Source organism: Tympanuchus pallidicinctus, unplaced genomic scaffold (genome assembly GCF_026119805.1).
Source record: "Tympanuchus pallidicinctus isolate F22 unplaced genomic scaffold, pur_lepc_1.0 scaffold6, whole genome shotgun sequence".
In the NCBI taxonomy this organism is placed as follows: Eukaryota; Metazoa; Chordata; class Aves; order Galliformes; family Phasianidae; genus Tympanuchus; species Tympanuchus pallidicinctus.
The window spans coordinates 43179700-43199616 of NW_026294780.1; the positions used below are offsets into that span (position 1 = coordinate 43179700).

The window sequence follows — 19917 nt, forward strand, 5'->3', positions numbered from 1 at the left end:
TGTCAGCTGGAACTGGCAGTGACCGTGTAGCACCCTGCGCCAACAGCAAGACAAGGCTTCCAGAAGGAATTTTTAAATAGAGTTAATGAAGGCGTTGAAGTTAAGAAACTCATCCTTTCTTTTAAGCAAGGCTGTTGCAAAGAGGTGTAGGTTTTATACATATTGCACTGGCTATGCCCAAAAGAAATTGTTAAGTTGGCACCGCCACCCTCCGTGCAGTAGGACACAGTAGTGCAAAATTAAGTGCTTGGCAAAAGTGTTACGTCTCCCTTCTTTTCTGCTTATGGTTGCTTTTAGATTTCAGGCTTTTCCTTCTTTGTAGGCTGGTACTATTGCATTGCTGTCTAAGTACTGTTGCTCTAAGCTAAAAGGTGTTCACATCAGACTACAAAGCAACTGCTACCGAGGTGAATGGGGAGAGAACATTATTAAATGTAATGTGGTAGGTGGTTTTCTACGTAATTTATTTCCTTTTTCCTCAAGCATTAGCACATACATAATGCAGTAAAATAACGTGCCATTGACGAGCAATGTTTTATTGTAATAAGATGGAAATTAATTACTTCTTTTTTCTGAAGGTAAAAACAAAATTAAATCTCATTTTGTCTTTCACTGATTTTGGATATTTTGGTAGGTAGGTTTTCTTTGTAGATAGGGTTTTGTTTTTTTTATGCTGACTGTATTCAGTGAGAATTTCTAGAAAACCATTCCTAGGTAAGTTGAGTGCAACTGTGAAGAAAGTAGGCCCACACTTTTAGTAAAAATCTCATCTTTGTGATTCATTCTTAATACGTAAAGCATCTGATTGCAAAATGAAGATGTGCTGGGAATGCCACCTGTACAAGAATGATTCTCCTTCTTCCTCAGTGTCAAAATAGCAGAGACTTTGAACTTAATTTGACATTTGAGAACTTATTATTACATTGTATTTATTAAATGCTGAATTGAACAGAAATGCAAGCTTTGACTGTGTTGGTGTTGTTTTTTTTTTAATGTCCAGTTTTGCTTTGTTGTCTTGTACCAGATAAACTTTCCCTGGAAGGAATAGTGGTGCAACGTGCTGAATGCAGACCTGCAGCTAGTGAAAATTACATGAAACTAAAAAGGTAGGACAGCTCTACTACAAATGGATATGTGATAGCTTACTTTGATGCTTTTGTTTTCTGGGAGATGAACAATGTCACTATTTTCATGCTCTGATATAAGATTTATACAGGATTGGAATAGATCTTTCTATGGGAGTGGATTTTACCAGAAGGGACGAATGGAGGCTGTCATGATACTTATGCCTCCCTCTTATATTACCTGTTGGGGTGATACTGGCTTGTGCATTTCATCACGTGCAAAACTCTTACTAGAGCACACATTGTGCCTGTTCACATCTAAACATATGAATATGTGCTTGTATTTGGATGTTCTTGATGCAACATTTCCTGAAGGCTTAAAGGTTTACCTATGTTTGGTCAGTTGGTATGTTGTGTGTATATAGGTCTGTGTGGATTGTCCAGCCTGAATTCCACTGAACAGTTAGTACTGTGCTATGGTGGGCAAGGAGCACCACTGACATTAAAATGCCCTAAACAGGGAGACCTAAGCCAGGATACTTTCTAGCACAGACAGTAGAAGTGACATGAAGATCACAGAACAGTCTCTCTCTTTTATGGTCTCACTTAGTGACCACAAAATTGCATTCAATGCATTTCAGAGTTGCCATGTGGTTCATATATGATTTGCATAATTAACTTGATGATGCTCTCTCTTAATAAATCCAATTTGGAATTCAGTTGTGCTTTATATTAAATACATATTTGCATGTTTTAAGCATGTGGGGTTTAATAAAATCACTCTTAATATTTTGAGTTTGTTGTTTAGAGAGAAGTGCAAAGCAGGAAATTTCAGGAAGAGAATTAACAATGCAGACTTAGTTTCAGAATGTTCAAAATCAAAAAAGCAAAGTGGTATTTTGATGTTTTCCCACAATTCCTGATCTGTTTTATGTGCATCACACACCACACTTCCAATATCTTGTTTTATTAAGATCTTAGATCTAAATTGCTCCAGTATTTCCTTATTGTTTTTATTCAATTCTGAGACTTCATGTTTTAGCTGCTGGCAAATCAGTGCCATAACTTTGCTCGTGTACAGTGAACTACTTCATTTCAGACTGTGTTCTGTGATTGCTATCGTGATTCCTATCATCAGTGTGAAATGGAGTATGAAGCAAATGTGATATTACTAGAAAAGGACTCCTTCCATTCTGGCAAATTTAAATATATATGAATATCGTCTGTGGAATATATTTGCTTCGTAATTGTTTTAATTGCAGGTTGCCTGATCCAAGTGCTTTGTAGCATTTTGTATAGTCTCCTATTAGCTGATTAGATAAGGCCACAGCAGGAGGTCAAAGCAGAACTGGTAGCTTTAATGACACGCTGCCTGGACTTTCAATTTTTCAGCATTCTGTACTCTGTCATGTGCACATGCACGCAGCCCCTCCTGATCTTTCATGTTGAACTCCTGCAGGAGCAGCACAGATACAAAAATGAAAGCAGGTTTTGTCTTCGGAGGCACTGAGAAACTGAAAACTGACTGTATTGCGTGGTTTATTTTTTTCCCTTTCCTGTAGGGAAATTGGCAGGCTGTGCATGCCTACTTTCTAACTTTCCATGTTGTTGGGGAAAAAAAATAAATTAAAATCTCATCTGGTGGAAATCAGCATGAGATTTAGCAGATCTAGCAGTCACAGCCTCAGAAGAAATTGGTTTATGTCCAAACAGAATTTCTGGTATTTCAGTTGTAGAATCTAACTTTTCACTCCCGTTTTATTCTCTCCCACCCTCAGCGTGCTACAGTTTGTATTGGTGCCTAAAAGACAAGTGAGAACATTGAAGATAAACCACATAAATTATAGAATTGTGTTATATTAAACTATTTTTATTTGCTTTTTTATTTACTATTATGCTTTACATGAGAGAGACTCTCCAAAGATGGGATTGATAATACTGAGAAAACAGCAAATCTGTTGTGTAGGCTTAAGTGCTACAACAATAAATTGACTTTGGGAAGGAAATAAAATTAAATGATAAGTGCAGTTGCTTCAGACTTTGAAGATCTAGAAAATGAAGTTAAGCTGCACACTCCTATAACTCCAATCATTTGTTTTCTACGAGCTGGCAGTGACCTAAAGGAGTTACATGCCTCCCTGGTATCAAATGCAGATACGGATCTCTTCTGTTAGACCCTCTTTATCTGGCTGAAGGTTGCAGGCTACTGGGTATGGTGTGCAGCATCGTGCTTGCTTTCTATCCTGATTCTCAAAGAGAGGGCAGAGCAACCGCCTTGCGGTGGGACTACCAGCAGTTAGGTGGGAGATGAGTGAGATATGTGGGTTTAAGGGTGGGTATTGAGCACAGAATTAGATGACACGTACATATGGGTGCAAGTGTTGGCAAAGCTGGCAGATTTCAGGGCTTCTTCCTGGGAAAGAGCCTTCGATTTGATGATGGGAAGAGTGTAGACAGCTGATGTTCGGAACAATTTAAATGCAAGGTACAAACATGTGTCCAGTCAGAAAAGTAAAGGAGAAGTTGTGTGACCTTCAAATCAGTATTTTCTGTTTTGGAATTTATCTATTTGTTTTCCTGAACTTCAAGCTCTAGAAGGGGAATAAATTCCATGAAACACTTGCTGTACTGCCTACTACAGCTCCAGGCTGATCAATTTCATAGGTGATTATTAGTTTTTTTTTAATTAACTGTGCATTTGTTCTTTGTAACACTGTAATGGTTAGTTCCCTAGGACTGGTCAAGTTGTGTGCAACATGGTAGCTGGGTACCAGTCTGACAGTTCTAAGGAGAAGTTTTGAAAAGAAATGCAAATACAGTGCAAGTGTTTGATGAACGTGGTTTGATAGCACTTCCCCAAAAGTAATGAATGGACAGCAAAATCTGGAAGGAAATCAGAGTACGTATTTCATTCTCAAATGTGCTTCTCAAATGCTTGTTGCCTTTCAGAAGGTGTTTTTTTGGGGGCAGACTCCGGATCGGTTATACTTAACCTAAATTACTGAACTCTCCTAAACTGTGTTCCAGGTTTAAAAACATATATTTGCAGTGCCTATAAGAGCTGACGTTTAAGGCTTCACTGAGACCAATAATATCTAGAATTCTCTCAAGTAACTTAAAGATGCAACCTGAAGTGTTGTTAATGAAAATGGTATTTGCCAACATGGCATCTCATAGCAGGGTGACATGAATTCTGTATGTCTTCTTGCTTTTTCTGTTTAAAGGTTTCAGTGGAGAATGTGATGAATGTCCTTAGAGAAAACTACTGGAATAAACATGTGTTGTGGGCTTTTTGGAAAAATGGGTTGTAAGCTCAGGAGTTAATGATCTTTTACCTTTGAAAAGTCACATTTCCTTCCTACTTTGTTACATAGGCTGCTGTAAGTCCTGACATTTGCTAGTCCAGGCCAAGAAAGTGAAATTTAATTAGTGTGGATGTGTTGAATTAGTTCTCATCTCAAAAATATTGTTAAGAGTATTGATTGGCTGACAGTTCAGAATACTGCTGAAAATGAACATTATGCCAGGATTTTCTTGATTGTTTTTTATTTTTTTTTTCAAATACCCCCTACTGGGAAAAGAAAATGAGGAATTTGACCAGCATACCACCTCACATATATTTTTGTAGATATTCTCAGTTGGCTACGAATTTCCTTTTGAAGAAAATACGTATGAATAAATTCATGCATTTTCCACAAAAGCTGACATGCTGCACGAATGCTGTTCAGTTTGTTTGAAGTGGGAGGCTGTTTCTGTGCACAGCTGAGATTGCATCTGCCTGTCAGTCAGTGCAACCGTGGTTTTCAAGTATTGAAGATCAATTTCTTTGTCTTGAAATAAAATTCACTGTAGTTCAATAAGATGTTCCCTAAGTACACCATTAAATAGAAAAAACAAGTGTTTTTTTCCCACATGGGAAAACATTTCCAGTCCTAGCACTTTTCTAGAGAATAACATGCATGCTCATAAGGGTTAAGGCATACTGTTTAGAGAGGTGCTGTATATTTCCCTAAACTTCCTTGACATCCATCATTTTTTTACAATCAAGCAAGTGCCATTCTACTGGTAAGCCAGTAGAACTTGGGCTGCAAAATAGCAGGCACACAGGTACTTAAGTTTATTCATCCATTTTATCAATATGGTTGCCTTCCGTGATGGTTTAACAATGTCAAGCGTAGATTCCTACACCTGGGAAGGAATAATGACATACATCAATAAGAGTTAGAGGCTGACCTGCTGGAAATGAGCTCTGCGGAGATGGATGTGGGTGTTCTGTAGGACAACAGGTTGGCCGTGAGCCAGCAGTGTGTCCCTGTGGACAGGGAGGCCAGTGGTATCCTGGGGTGTATTAAATTAACATGGCCAGCAGGTCGAGGAAGGTGATCCTCCCCCTCTACTCTTCCCTGATGAGGCCACATCTGTAATGCTGTGTCCAGTTCTGGGTTCCTCTGTTCAAGAAAGAGAACTTGTAGAGAGAGTTCAGCAGAGGGCTACAAATATAATGAAGGGCCTGTTGTATCTCCTGTATAAGGAATGACTGAGTAACTTGGAGAAGAGAAGACGGAGAGGGAATCATCACTGAAGGGCACTATAAGGTCTCCTCGAAGCCTTCTCTTCTCCAGGCTGAAGAATCCCAGCTCTCTCAGCCTGTCCTCATAGTGGAGGTGCTCCAGCCCTCTGATCATCTTCATGACCCTCCTCTGGCCCTGCTCCAACAGCTCCATGTCCTTCTTGTGTTGAGGGCCCCAGAACTGGATGCAGTACTCCAGGGGGGGTCTCACAAGAAGCAAAGGGAATCTTATCATCGCTTCTAAATATCTCAGGGGAGGTGGGAGTCAAGTGGGCTCCTTTCAGCGGTGCCCAGTGCCCAGTTAAAGGACAGTGGGCACAAACTGGAACATGGGGAGTTCCGTATGAACTTGAGAAAATACTTGTTTGAGAGTGATGAAGCACTGAAACAGGCTGCCCAGAGAAGTTATGGAGTCTTCTCCTCTGGAGATATTCAGAATCTGCCTGAACACATTTATGTGTAACATGCTGCAGGGAGCCTATTTTAGCAGAGGGGTTGGACTCTACAGTCTCTGCAGGTCCCTTCCAACCCCCACGATTCTGTGATTTTTTCAGACTTTCGGAATAGAGTAAGGAAGAGAAGCAAGTAAGAAAAACATGGTTAAAGTGAGATGTGTTCGGCAGCACGGAGGAGTGGTTATTTCTCGCTTCAGAGGTTGTTTTGTTGGTTTGCTACATATTGCTTTGTGGTCTTAGGCTCTTTCCTATGTCTCTTTTCCCTTGCATTTCTTAAGAGTGCTGTTCTGAGATTGTATTTTAATAGGTCTGTTATATTACCATGCTATTTTGTGCAGTTATATGAAACAGTTCTAATTTTGGTTGCTGCTTCTCGCCATTATAAAAATGCTAACAAATAAGGAGTAAATGACTGTTTGCAATGCAGCAGATATTTTATCAAGTTTCTCTTAAACCTGCATAGTCAACACATCCTTCTTGCCCCATTGTTGTCTTTAGCTTCTGCTAGCCAGAAAGAAAGAAAAATGAAAAAATAAAAAGAGAAGCATGGAACTTTTTCCCCCTGATATGCTTAGTTGCATATCAGTCATATCAGTTATGGAAAAAGGGTATTCTTTAATTTTGCATAAATAGTCATTGGATCTCAGTTTCCTTCCTCTTGCAAATGCATGGAGACACAGGATAGAGAAAGTGGGCTTCTCTGCTGGTTAACTTACCATTCTCCTCTTCTCTTGCCTTAAAATGGATAAAACATGAAAACTGTCTTCTCTCTTTTACACATCATCAATTCCAGGTAACAGATGTGCCTGCCTTTCTTGGGAGCTGAAATTGTGCGATGAGGTGCTGCTGGGAGCTGTTGTGCTCCTTTATAGCAGGCATGTAGAATGATTCCTGTGATTTTTGGGAAGGCCCATTGCTGAGAGGAAGTTGGCTGGGAGGTCATTTTCAAAAAGAGTAAAGATGCTTAGGGATGTGTATTTAAAAAAGGGCTTATGGCAAATATTGAACGGATTTTTCCTTATCCACTGGGGAAGGAAATCTGGAGTTGCAGCTGAGGAGCTCTCATTGTCCTGTTTCTTTAATGCTGGCTTTATGTAGTAATATTCTTCTGATTACTCTGCTTCTTTTCCCCTGCTATCACAGGCATTGCATTTAAGATTGTAGCTACTTTGCCTTTGAGGCAATTAGCCAAGAAGCTATTTGCTGAAAGGGGCAAGACTAAAAATAGTGACTCTGGAATATGTTGCAGCTCCAATCCTAGCAATTCTTCAGACTGAAAAAAGTCATATTCAGTACCAGCACCAGAAGTCCTCAGTACTTGTGTTTCCAGAGAACCTAAATGTCAGTGACACCATTTCCTGCTCTTGGAACCAAAGCCTGTGGTGTCAGCAGTGTTGGAGGTCATTATACTTTACTGCTACCGAGTCTTTGGTATTTGTAAAGGCATCTCTTCCCGCAAGGTGTTTTCTTGATTTCAAAGAGGTTCTTAATTAGTGTTGACTGCAATTATCCTTCCTGTTCTTAAGTCTTAAGCAGCACCAGTTCTTCTTTTCAGCTACTTTTCCTTCTGTAGTGTGGCTGTCACACTGTAGTGGATGAAAACCTCTGAGAGAGAATGCCAATTTAGCTGTCATGAGTTACCTTACTACCCTTCTGTTTTTTTTGTTTACCATCATGCTTGCCCCTGTCAGACAAGGTGAGGTAGCTTATTGGTATCTAGAAAGCCATTTCTGTGTCAGAGTTCAGATGTTAATTGTGGGTTTCTCTGGTGCAGAGCTCAGGGAAGCTCATGGATCTCTCCCTAGCCACTATGCCAGATGCTATAGTCATGCTGAACACTGCGGGTGTTCTGGGCTCTGCAAAACTGCTTTGGCAGCCACCAGCCTGACGAGCTCAAATTTACACAATATGTAGAATGTCATCACCACAGTACATCTTCTATTTTTAAGCAACTTTGTTCACATACTACTGATGATATTTGCAATTTGGGAAAGATCAGTAGACTGGTATCGTCCAACAGCCACCCTGCTGCCAAGAAGCTCCAAAAATTGTATGATCTCGGTGAGTCCTAAAAGTTATCCTTGTGCTCACTCACCAAGTGGCAAGCTCTGTTGGTGGTGTATTGATTTCCTGGCTGATTAAAATATGTCTGAGATTTTTGACACTGTAAGAACAGTAAAACTGTCTGGAGGGTGACAGGGTGCTTCCCTCCAAACAGCACTTGTTATTTGGGATATAGCCAAGTTCAGAGCAAGTTCATAGATGACAAACCATCCATCCTCCATTCCTGGTTCTTTTCTGCAGCAGCGTCAGACTGTAGAGCTCCAGTGCCTCTCAAACTGGGCTTCCCTGTGAGCAGTGAGTGATTTAATTCCTTGAGAAACGGGCGGAATTCCAGCAGGAGCTTAACAGTTAGACTGCCATAGGGCAGCCACAGCACGGAGGGAGCAAATGAGGTATCTCTTGTGCTACTCACAGGCTCTGTGGGTGGAAGAGATCACAGCTTTAGAAATTAATTGCATTACATTTAATGGGAGAGTCCGCCATCCCCTAGGTACCTCAGATACCTGGAGCACTGAAGCATCAGTTAGTACACAAGAAACACTTTACAAAGAGAGAGTATTGTTCTGCCACCTGTCAGTGCCCCAGTCCAGGATGTTTTTTAGATGTCTGCAGAACTGAATTCAAACGAACGTCGTATTTAAAATGATATTTTATCAACAGAATATGACCTGCCAGTGTTGGTGATGTACAAATCATAAAATTATTCCTTAGTTATGGGTCTGCATTGACTTTGAAGTTTGCATTTGCTTTGTGTTTATCTGATGAAATACGTTTCTTAAGTGGACCTTGTAAACAGTGATCGTACAGTTATTTGTTCCGATATGTCTGGCAAGCTGTTGCATCCTTTGTTTGCAGCCAGTGGTTTTGGCCAGCATTTCATCATTGCCAGTTCAGTACCTCTGGTGCTTCAGTGGAAATTCTGCTCTATGCGATAAGCCGGTATAGTCAGTGGAGCTGAACACATAACCATCTGCAGTGGTTAGATAGAGCTATTAAAAGCTAGCCAAAGGTATGCTTGCTGCACAGTGTCTGTGTGATACCATCGTGGGACTGGAGTGCTTTATCCATCTCTGAGGATGGAACTGGAAGCTTTTCCTGAGCTTCCCTTATGCCATGATTGCCATGAGTCATGTACCCTGCTTTAAAAAAAAAAAGCATAAAAGCACTCTGCTGCCCAGCTCCTTCCTTTCCTATAGAGCTGAGCCATTTTTTGCCAACTACTCTGTAATCATTAAGGTTTAGGATCAGTGTTACTTTGCATTACAATTCTATTTGAGGTTGTTCTTGGATCATATGATTGTCTTCTGTTGCACATGTCTGTAGGTCACTCCAAAAGTAATGCCTCCTGTTCATTTCCATGGAAACTACAATAGGTGCAAAGAGCATGGTGACACTAATAGAGCAAATTCTCATCTATGAAACACTATTTTTCAACATAGTCACCACCATTAGCTATGTGTTTCACCAACGATAAACAGGAGCTTGGATACCACACATAAAAATCTGCATGGCCATCCAGAATGTAGCTTTCACATCACTGAAACATGCCATGCATTGCCTCACTGTGCTCACATCCACTGGTTGGTCTCCACTGACTCTCAGAAAGCATCAGTGAACATCAGTGTGTGCAGTTTTTTCTGCATGAAGGAATTGAGTGACACACCTTTGCTCCATCTGCACTTCCGTGTCAAACTGTCAGACTGTCCTGCTGCCATCTGTCGCACAGCAATAAATTAAGTGAAATATTGGTGAAAATGTTCAACTCCTTCTGCCACGCCACCAACATCTGCCTCTGATGCTGTGTGGACGCACATAATAAAATAGAGAAGGCATTACTTTTGGAGAGACTCGCGTAAGAATAAATAATGCTGGTGATAACTAACGTCCAGCTTTATTAATGTGTTAGTCCAAGCATCCTAGCACACAGTTGTCAGAATCCTTTTCGCTGGAAGTGCAAAAAGCCCTGCAAAAAAAATTAACAGGTACAGCACCATCTTTCAGGTCCCAGACATTCTGAAACAGTAGTTGAGAGAAGTGTGAACAGCCTCCTTCGCTCAGTCCTAGGCAGAGCTAACACGAATTCAGTATCTGTGTTAGATCTCCGAATGCTTCAGTATTTTTGCAGAAATATCTGGCTAACCCCTTTTTTAATGCTGGTGGCAGAATGAGGAGGAACTGTACCCTGCAACATGTGATACAAATTTGAATTACTGTCCTGCTGTTCCCTCAGACTATGTGTGTGCTTGAGTGCTGGCTGAGACCCTGCCAAAGAGGAAGATAAGAGAAGAGATAGTAATGAATTAAGAAGAGAGACAGCTCACCCAAGAGCTGTCCTCTGCTCCTTCTGCTTTTGGACTGTGTTCAATTCTGAGGCTCTGTACAGAACTCCCATTAATAGACACCAAAATTGGGGATTTTATAGGGGTCAGGATTCCAGTCTGCAGGCTGTGGAGTCAAATGGACATCCATCTTCCTGCAGAATCAGTTGAACTGTGTTAATTCTGGTCAGAATAAGGCCAAAAGGTGACAACAGCTTTAAAGTAAACAAACTAATTGTAAAAATAGAAAGAAAAATAGGCCAGTGCAAGAGTTTAACTTCTCACAAGTCCACTCTTTTTAATCCCTAGACCATCACATCTACAAACATGTGACCACTTTCAATTTAAGAGCACAGAATGATGAGAAAATTGTGAAATCATTTTGATGGGGATTAAAAAAAGGGTTTGGTTGGAGCTAGAAGGGATGCCAAGCTTATTTTTAAAAGTTCTTATCTCATATCTGAAAAAAGGAAAAGAAGGGATCCTATTTCTCTGGTTCTCTAAAAGTGTTAACTACAGCTCTATTTCTGAGGTTAGGAGGAAGTCCAATGTTCAAAACCTGGTATAAGGCTTAATGTTATCTGCATTGTAGTTCATTTTTCCATCTGGAAAGCAGATAGGAGAAATGAGCACACAAAAATATTCATGACCAGATTTCTTTGTGTAAAAAATGGAAGAAAATCCCAGCTTTCTGGAATATATTCTGAATTGAGAAGTCATCTTGAAAGAAAAATTTCACTGTATTGTAAGTGTAGGTGGGAGCATAAAAATGTATGATAAAAATAGCAGACTACATGAAAATCAACACTGGAGATGTTATATGCTAATATCTGAGAGATAAATTTATTTAGTACTTCAAAATATGGAAAAAAACCAAAAAACTTCTCAAGTTGTATTTCAAATAATTCTGAATTCTAATTTCAACTCAGACATTGGCTCTTACTGCTTGCTTTGAGGGCTGTGTAGATTGTTTAGTAACTTTACATTTGATGTTCCATGCTGTAAAGGGACGTTTTGGCTCTTTCTGAGAAGTAAAATGCAGGGAACCAGTGATACATCTTAAAATTTTGTATCTGAGGTCCAATTGCTTAGAGCATTATGAGATGGCTGTGTTGGAGAAATGACCTTTTAGCTGATAAAGAGGATCAAAATACTGATTTTCAAAGCAAGTGGGTGTTTTTGTAGGCTCTTGTAAAGCCTTCATGGATACAGCAAGCTGAGAATTCCCATTCTCAGGTATTTTTGATATCATGAGTGAGAAGTGATTTCTGTGGATTGGCAAAATAGATATATCTTCATGAAATTAAAGAAGGTTAACTTGCTGATGTTGTGTGAAATAAGCTGCCCTTCAGGTAGGTTTGGTAATCCGACGAGGAAAACCATCTGTACTTCTGTTCAACACAACTTAATGGTTCCCTTACTATACCTGATATCTTCAGATAAATGCATTTCAGATGCTGTCTTCAGTGTCACTTGGTCTTTGTTATCGGTGTGATGCAGTAGCAGCGTCTGTCGATGGGAATGAAGTTTATGATAAAATCCAGCTAATTAAATCCCTACCGGATTTATAGTCACACATCAGGTGAAACTGAATCATACAAATATTTCTTATTACACTGTGGAAAAATTAAAGCATCTGTTGTCATTTCAAACCCTGTAGTGAATGTTAAATAGTCACCTAAACCCTTTTTTCCTATCTTTCTAGCACAAAGTAATACAAATTCTCCTTATTACTGTGACATAGACCAGAAAAGCTGTTCTGGGTAACTAAAAAGAAACGTCTACAGCACAGTTAACACTGCTGCGTAGTAGAGTAGGAGTAATGGTGTAGGTTTTATAAATTGGTGCCTAAATCCCTGGAACCAAGTGCTAGATTGTAAGTCTTTTTTTTTTCTAAAGCTCTTTTTACCTCTATTTTGTGTTAGTAGATAAACATCCAATGCAGTATCCATTCTAAGTGGAGGATGCTTCTGACAAGCTACTAGTTTGTGTCACCTTAACAAAGGCAAAGCTAACAAATAGTTCTTTCAGTTTCAAGCCAATTTATTACAAACAAGATATTTTTCCTACTTTTCTGTGCTGTGCACTTAGAACTGCATGGTGTTGCATAGAACATCCTTCTGTTGTTAGAAACAAACAGAACTCTGAATGTTGCTTGGATATTATTTTGTACTCTCTGGAGAACATTTATTATATAACCATAGTAAAAACTATTTTCTTAAATTTTATTAACCTGTATGTTAGGCTAGTAATGTTAGTTAATCTTACTTTAGTAAGAAATTCACATTAGCTCTAGTATGCATGTGCTGATTGTTGCTTATGAGCATGCCTAAGAATCAGCGTGTGTTGAAAGTGAATAGTTTTTGAATATTCAGTGAAGTGCATGAGTTGCTGTGTAGCCAGTGCCTGTAATCAAAGTAGTCTGAACATAGATTGGAATATGAGAATTATCCACTTTCATTACTTTGCTCTTATAACTTAAAAAGTTTTCTATTGCACACCTCTTCGTATTTAAAAGGGACCTCAAGAGATCATCAAGTCCAACCTCCCTGCTGAAGCAGGTACCCTACGATAGGTGACACAGGTAAGTGTCCAGGTGGGCCTTGAGTATCTCCATAGAAGGAGACTCCACCACCTCTCTGGGCAGCCTGTTCCAGTGCTGTCACCCTTACCATAAAGTTGTTCTTCCACATGTTTGTACAGAACTTCCAATGTTCAAGTTTTAGGCCATTACTCCTTGTCCTATTGCAGTACACCACCAAGAACAGCCTGGCCTCATCCATTTGCCTCCCACCTCCCTTCAGATATTTATAAATGTTAATCAGATCCTATCCTCAGTCGTCTTTTCACCAGGTTGAACAGATCCAGGTTACTCAGCCTTTCCTCGTACAGGAGGTGCTCCAGGCCCTTCATCATGTTTGTGGCCCTCTGCTGGACTCTTTCTAGGAGATCTCTGTCTTTTTTGGACTGCGGAGCCCAGAACTGGATGCAGTATTCTAAATGTGGGCTCACCAGGGCAGACTAAAGGGGGAGGATCATCTCCCTCAACCTGCTGGCCGTGCTCTTTTCAATGCACCCCAGATACCATTGGCCTTCTTGGCCACAAGGGCACACTGCTGGCTCATGGCCAACAGAGCACCCAGGTCCTTCTCTGCAGGCATCCTCTCTAGCAGGTAAACAGGGGCAGACATTCATCTAAACTGGTGAGAGGAAAGCAAATAAGTTATGGACTAATCTACAGATACTATTTTCAAAAAAAAAAAAAAAAAAAAGAGTTTTCAAACTGAACAGATGAAATACCTATATATTAATAAAAGTAACAAAAAAGACTGTAAAACATTATGTAAGAGATCACAGGTAAAGTGTTACAAGCCTTAGTGAACTGTGTTTTAGAAATAGATATGCAAGGAAATAAAATGGCACGCAGATTTCATTTGTGGTCAGTAAATTCAGAATTTATGCACCTCACTGACTTCTTGGTCCCTGAACATCTGGATGGTGAGGATGGAACAAGGCCCTTGAAAACAATATCCTCTCTCATAGAGGAACACAGCCAAATTAAACATCAGTAATTAGTGGTGTGTTCCAATCTGTATGCAGGCAGCTGTATGACTGGTGATGTGTAAATATTACAGAAAGGGACATGAGTAATGAAAACAAGGAAGTGCCTAATTATGCATGAAGTAATTTGGAGTTGCATAGATTATGGATAGATCAATTTCAGAAACTAATGGGTGAAGTTACAAGTGTCCTATATATCATCAAGAGAAGATGAAGAGAATTTATACCTGTATTTGTCCAAGCCTTGCATATGCAATCATTTTAATCTAAGAACAAACACAGGGTTTGAGCCTGGGCTTTAGGAGGCCTGGTGAATGCAAAGTATATGTAATATAAATATCCAAAAATTGATGAAAAGTATGCGCACAAATGCTTATTAAGTTCAGAAAGACAAGTACCTCTTATAGAGGTAAGGAAAGATCTCATTATGTGTGATCAGCTTGGATGTCTACATGGGCCCTTGGATATGTTTGTGTGTCTATATAAAAAAGTGACTCAAAAATTTAAAAGGCAAAGATTAAATTTGAATTGACTGCTCAGTTGTGACATACTGCACCAATTAAGTGCTTATTACAAGGCTTTAGGGCCAGAACTTTGAACCCTGTGAAATCAAGGAGGAAGACTTCCATCGATGGCGGCAGGTGCTTTGTCCAACCCTTTCATACTACCCTTTTTAGGGTAGGTCGTGGTTGGCCTCGATGATCTTCAAGGTCTTTTCCAACCTGAGTGATTGTGTGATTCTATGATGTTGAAGTCAGATGCCTTAGCTGTCATTTGCGGTCATACCTTGCTGTTTTCTCACTGCTCTGATGTATGTAAGGAAAGAGAATACTGTTATCGTAGTGTTTGTTGTTTTCCCCTAGCAAAATGCAAAGTTGGGACAGTCCATTTTGTAACAGTGCCTGCAGAATGACTGAGCATTGCTTGGTCACCCAGATGCTTCTCAGAGAGCCTGGCTTTTCACCCTGGATCAACAGGTCATTTCATTAATCACCTTGAACACAAGCAAATGCTCAGGACTCTATTGCTCTCTGCTAAGAGAAATCAGTAGTTTTCATTCAAAGAATAGACATCTTTCCTACCTTCAGAATATTTCCTAAGTTAAAGAAAAAAAATCAAAGGTTGAAGGTTTGTAATGATGGAGAGATATTTCCAGTTCCTGACAGTATTAGTTAGTAAGGGAAAGAAAAGCCAGATTTAGTTGAGTTTAGCTATACAAAATCTAGCTGACAAGAGAATCCTTGTGTTCAGGATAGCTTCTGGCAGCTGTAGATAGCAGCCTTTTGGAAACAATGTGTTCAAAGTTACTGACTCAAAGCAACAGCTAGTAGCCAATCCCCAAGGAAAATGAAGCTGTGTGGTTCTTGTTGTAAATAAACCAGATAGAAATATTTGATTCCAGCAGCATTTGTTATTCCTCACTAAATTGCCTCGAGGATGCTGTAGTTTGATTTCTGAATGGAGATTAAAGGGCAATCACAGCTTCACTGTCTGTACCTACAAACGGATGTGTTTATCCTAAGAATCCCTTGCATTCAGAGTTCTGTCTGATGTCCCTAACCTGCTGTGTGAGGTACAGAAAATAAATATCTTACAATTGCTGCCTGTTGGCCTTCTTTCTCTATTTGTTGATTATCTTTTTTCATCCATACTGTTCCGTTACTCCTTTTAGAACAAATTAGACTCTTTTATTTACATAGTAATGTTTTTTTTATCTACTTGGGGGAAAACAAACAAACAAACAAACAAACCTTTTTACAAAAACAATTTTTTGCAACACTTTTGTCTATGTTTTCATTCTTCCTCACTTAGCTTCTGGCTTTAGGAGATTACTGATCCGAAGATACGAAGTGTCTGTACAGGTACATAAGGTTGTTTGCTTGTGATGTTGATCAGGTCACGAGCATGTTACTTTATCCTCTATAAATCCAGTTTCTCTGAAACTGTTGTGATTTGGGCTTTGTTGCTGTTGTTTTCCTTTCTCAGTCATTTCAGTTCTTTTCTGTTGTGCCAGAGTGTAAATACCAAGTGTCATGGGCATCCATCTTGAGCAGTAATTTAATTCCTCTGGAGTTTCATTGGCCAGCAAGAAAGAATATTTCACTTTTCCATTCTTCTTCTTCTTTTTGGGTTAACTGTGTACCCTGCATGTTATTACAAAGTGGTTTATGTACCCACTCCAGGGCACAGCCAAGTGGGGCTTGTTAACTCTCTATCCTATGCCTGTATTCAAGGGCCGTGAAAAGCATTACATTTTAGATGATTGATTTTATGCTGTGTTTTTAAGTGGGGAAATAGTTGTCTGAAGAATCTGTCCAAACCAGATTTGAAGAGTGAAACGATGGTGGCACAATCATTTCCCAGCTTCAAGTAAAACTATATTAAATCTTTCTTCTTTTTTTCTTTTTCCTTTCCATATGTGTCACTGAGAATTCTTCTTCCCTCCAATAGTCCAAATTCAAAAGCTATCCTTTTGAAATGATACTTTTTCAACTTGTAAAGTCTTCCAGTAAATTTTTTGTTTATCTTTTAGAATTATTTCCAGTCACAGGATAGAAGCAACACATGACTTTTTATCCCTGTATTGAAACCCATGCTTCTGTTGAGATAATTCTGAGAAGATAATTAAATCTACTACACGGTTGGAATGACATTATAAGTCTTTTTTTTTCTAGTGTAGTGTAACTGTTTATGACATTTGGTTACTAGCCCAGTAATTAACATTTCTCAGGACTGTCACTTCAACTGAGTAAGAAGAAATTACTTTGCCTTATATATTTCCTCTTTGTCAACTGTCAGTTTTATTTAGCTGGAATGAACATGTAGCACATCCAAATTGTCATCTGTTTCTTATGGACCTGCATGGAGCTGTGCTGGAGTTACAGAGGACAGACCACACGTCTGCTTGCTTCTGGTACGACCTGGAGGGCAGTCTTCACACTGCTGAGTCTCTTTCAGTTTTCCTGCTAAATCCAGCATGTTTTATGCTTGTCTTCTGACACAGAAGCATAATAGATTCTATCAGATGCATACAACATGTTTTTATAAATCATAGGATATCCCAAGTTGGAAGAGATCCATAAAGATTGCTGAGTCCAACTCCTAAATCTAAGAACATCTCCATTGCCACAACATGAGCAGTTAACAATTGAATGGCTTAGAGACAGCCATGGAGCTGGCCAAGTGCCTGCTGACTCTTCTGCAACACAATCTTTGAGTCCCCAGCAGTTTCTAACTCCGTGATTGCTGTGTTGTCCAAGCATTTAACAGTCCTCAATACACTTACCTTTCAGGATTTAATGCTTTTCATAGAATAATTAAGGTTGGAAAAGACCTCCAAGAATCATCTAGTCCAACCACCAACCCATCACCACCATGCCCACTATGTCTCCAAGTGTCACATCTTCTCAATTCTTGAATGCCTTCAGGGATGGTGACTCCGTCACCTCTCTAAGCAGCCTGTGCCAGTGCTTCATCACTCTTTCTGAGAGGAAATATTTCCTGATATCCAACCCAAACCTCCTCTGATGCAACTTAGGGCCATTACTTCTCATCCTGCCACTGCTACATGGGAGAAGAGGCTGACCCCCACCTTATCACAACCTCCTTTCAGGCAGTTGTAGAGAGCAATGAGGTCTCTCCTAACCCTCCTCTTTTCTAGACTAAACAGTTTCTTACAAAGAAGAGAAAATTGCTGTTTTTGAGAAAATACTGTCACGTTAGTTGCAGCTTCTACTGGCCTATCATCATCACTAGAGAGAACGCATAGAGTCATAGTGTTGAAATCTCTCACTGGCCTCTCAGGTGTTTAACTCACATTTGATTTTGCACAGCCAGCCTGGTAGGTGAGCATCTCGCCATACATCAGTCTGGTTTCTGCAGCAGGTATTTCTGAACTCATTCTAGTCTCCTGTCTGTGGAGCTCTGGGCTCTGGTGTACAATGCAGCTCCAGTGGCTACACCACTGGGACATCACACTGAACCCTGAGAGGCACCAGGCTGGAACCTAACCTGCTTTTTGTCATTTTTGTCACCACAGCAACCTATGGACATAGCACTTGTGAAATAACAAGAGTTGCATTAATTGCAGTCAGCAGCTGCTGAGGATACTGGGAAAGCATATTTTGTTTTGGGAACATCATGTTTGGGTTTCCAAAACAAAATTTTGAAGGATTTCTGTTCCATGAAAACTTGAAACGTTGGCTTACCTCCTGATTCTAGATTTTTTTTCTTGAAAACACAAAAATCGTGTAATAAAAATTCAGATTTCCAGACCGCCCCACTTCTGCTGGGAGATTATTTCCCTTTTGTTTCTACATGGTAACAGCAAGAAACTCGATTACATCTATGCTTTTAAACAGCTGTAGTTATCTCATGACTGCAGTGATTGGTAGTATCCCTTGAGGCATTCAAGACCAGGCTGGATGTGGCTCTGGGCAGCCTGGTCTGCTGGTTGGCAACCCTGCACATAGCAGGGGGATTGAAACTGGATGATCATTGTGGTCCTTTTCTACCCAGGCCATTCACTGATATGATATGACATGATATATCCCAGTGTGCTTCTTCAGTTTTCTTTTGCCTAATTTCCTTTCATTACTTCATAGCACAGCCTTGAGATAACCCAACTGTTTTTTTTTTTTGCTGTTTACACCCTTGACATTCACAAATAATAATGCTTTTCAGCCTCTCCGTAGCCAAGCTATACCTATTTGTCTTCTGGTGTTTTGATTACAGAGTAAGTAAGCAGCTATGGAAAATACACATTCTCTAATGTATGTTAGTAGAAGCAGATGGTGCAATCTGTTCATCGATGGAGTTCAGTTTCTAAAACTGATTTAAGCTGGTTTGCAGCAAATACCACTCCAGTACAGTCTGTTGTGGAATGTGTGCAAAGGGAGAGGTCCTGTTTCATGTTTGCATTTGATTGCTTTGAGGTAAAGGCATGTTATTTAAATCCACGAGACTGTATTCTTTGTAATTCGGTATTGTCATTTTTCATTATGCTTTTCTGTGTAAGGCTGTGGGCTGCCAGTCCCTTTTGCAAACGTTGTTTTCGTGTAGTCATTAATAAAATTTTGCACATGAGGAAAAATGATGGCAAATTATTTTCTTAATTTGTGGAGTGACGAGGAATTTCAAATTAATTATAACAGCGCTTCACAGAAGGTGGCATATTTCCCGTTGTTTAAAAAAAATATAAAATAGAAGTTTCCTCTTTCCTTCAGAATGAAGAATTTTCCCAAGTTGTTCCAAAAACATAAAAGCTGTCTGTGTTCTGTGTCTGCTCTGCCAAGTGCAGAAAAGAATACAGTGTATGGCGTTATCTGTAGTTATCTCATGACTGCAGTGATTGGTAGTATCCCTGGAGGCATTCAAGGCCAGGCTGGATGTGGCTCTGGGCAGCCTGGTCTGCTGGTTGGTGACCCTGCACATAGCAGGGGGTTGAAACTGGATGAGCATTGTGGTCCTTTTCAACCCAGGCCATTCTATGATTCTGTGTCAGAATCGTCCAGATCGTATGTAGTTAATTAAATTAAAGGATGCAGTGGAGTAAACCAACGACTCCAAAAATAGTACAGAAGTACCGTGATACAGAAGTGTCCATTTGGAAGAAACTTACTAGGATTTTTAGACTGTTCTCTGTCTTTTGAGAATTAGATGATTGTTACAACTGTTACTTTCCTTGAAGCGATTCTGTTTTCCCATTCTTGCCTCCAGAGCGTTGTTAGCTGCTCTGGACTTAGGGCTGGAATTCAAAATTTCATCTCCCACACAATATAAACTCTGCCCACCAGCTCCAAAGCTGTTAAACATCACAACTTGCACAAAAGGTGATTTGTTTCCCTGTTAAGTTTTGTGGTTGTTTTTGTTTGTTTGTTTTTATA

At 39.8% G+C, this 19917-nt stretch overlaps 1 protein-coding gene across 1 annotated transcript in view; it reads left to right on the forward strand.

The window, feature by feature from the left end:
• GTF2F2 (general transcription factor IIF subunit 2) overlaps positions 1-19917 on the forward strand; it is a 95835-nt gene that overhangs the window by 43321 nt on the left and 32597 nt on the right. Inside the window, exon 7 of the mRNA XM_052705660.1 lies at positions 1025-1106. Within this exon, the coding sequence (XP_052561620.1) occupies positions 1025-1106 (82 nt within the window). The remainder of the gene's footprint in view (positions 1-1024; positions 1107-19917) is intronic.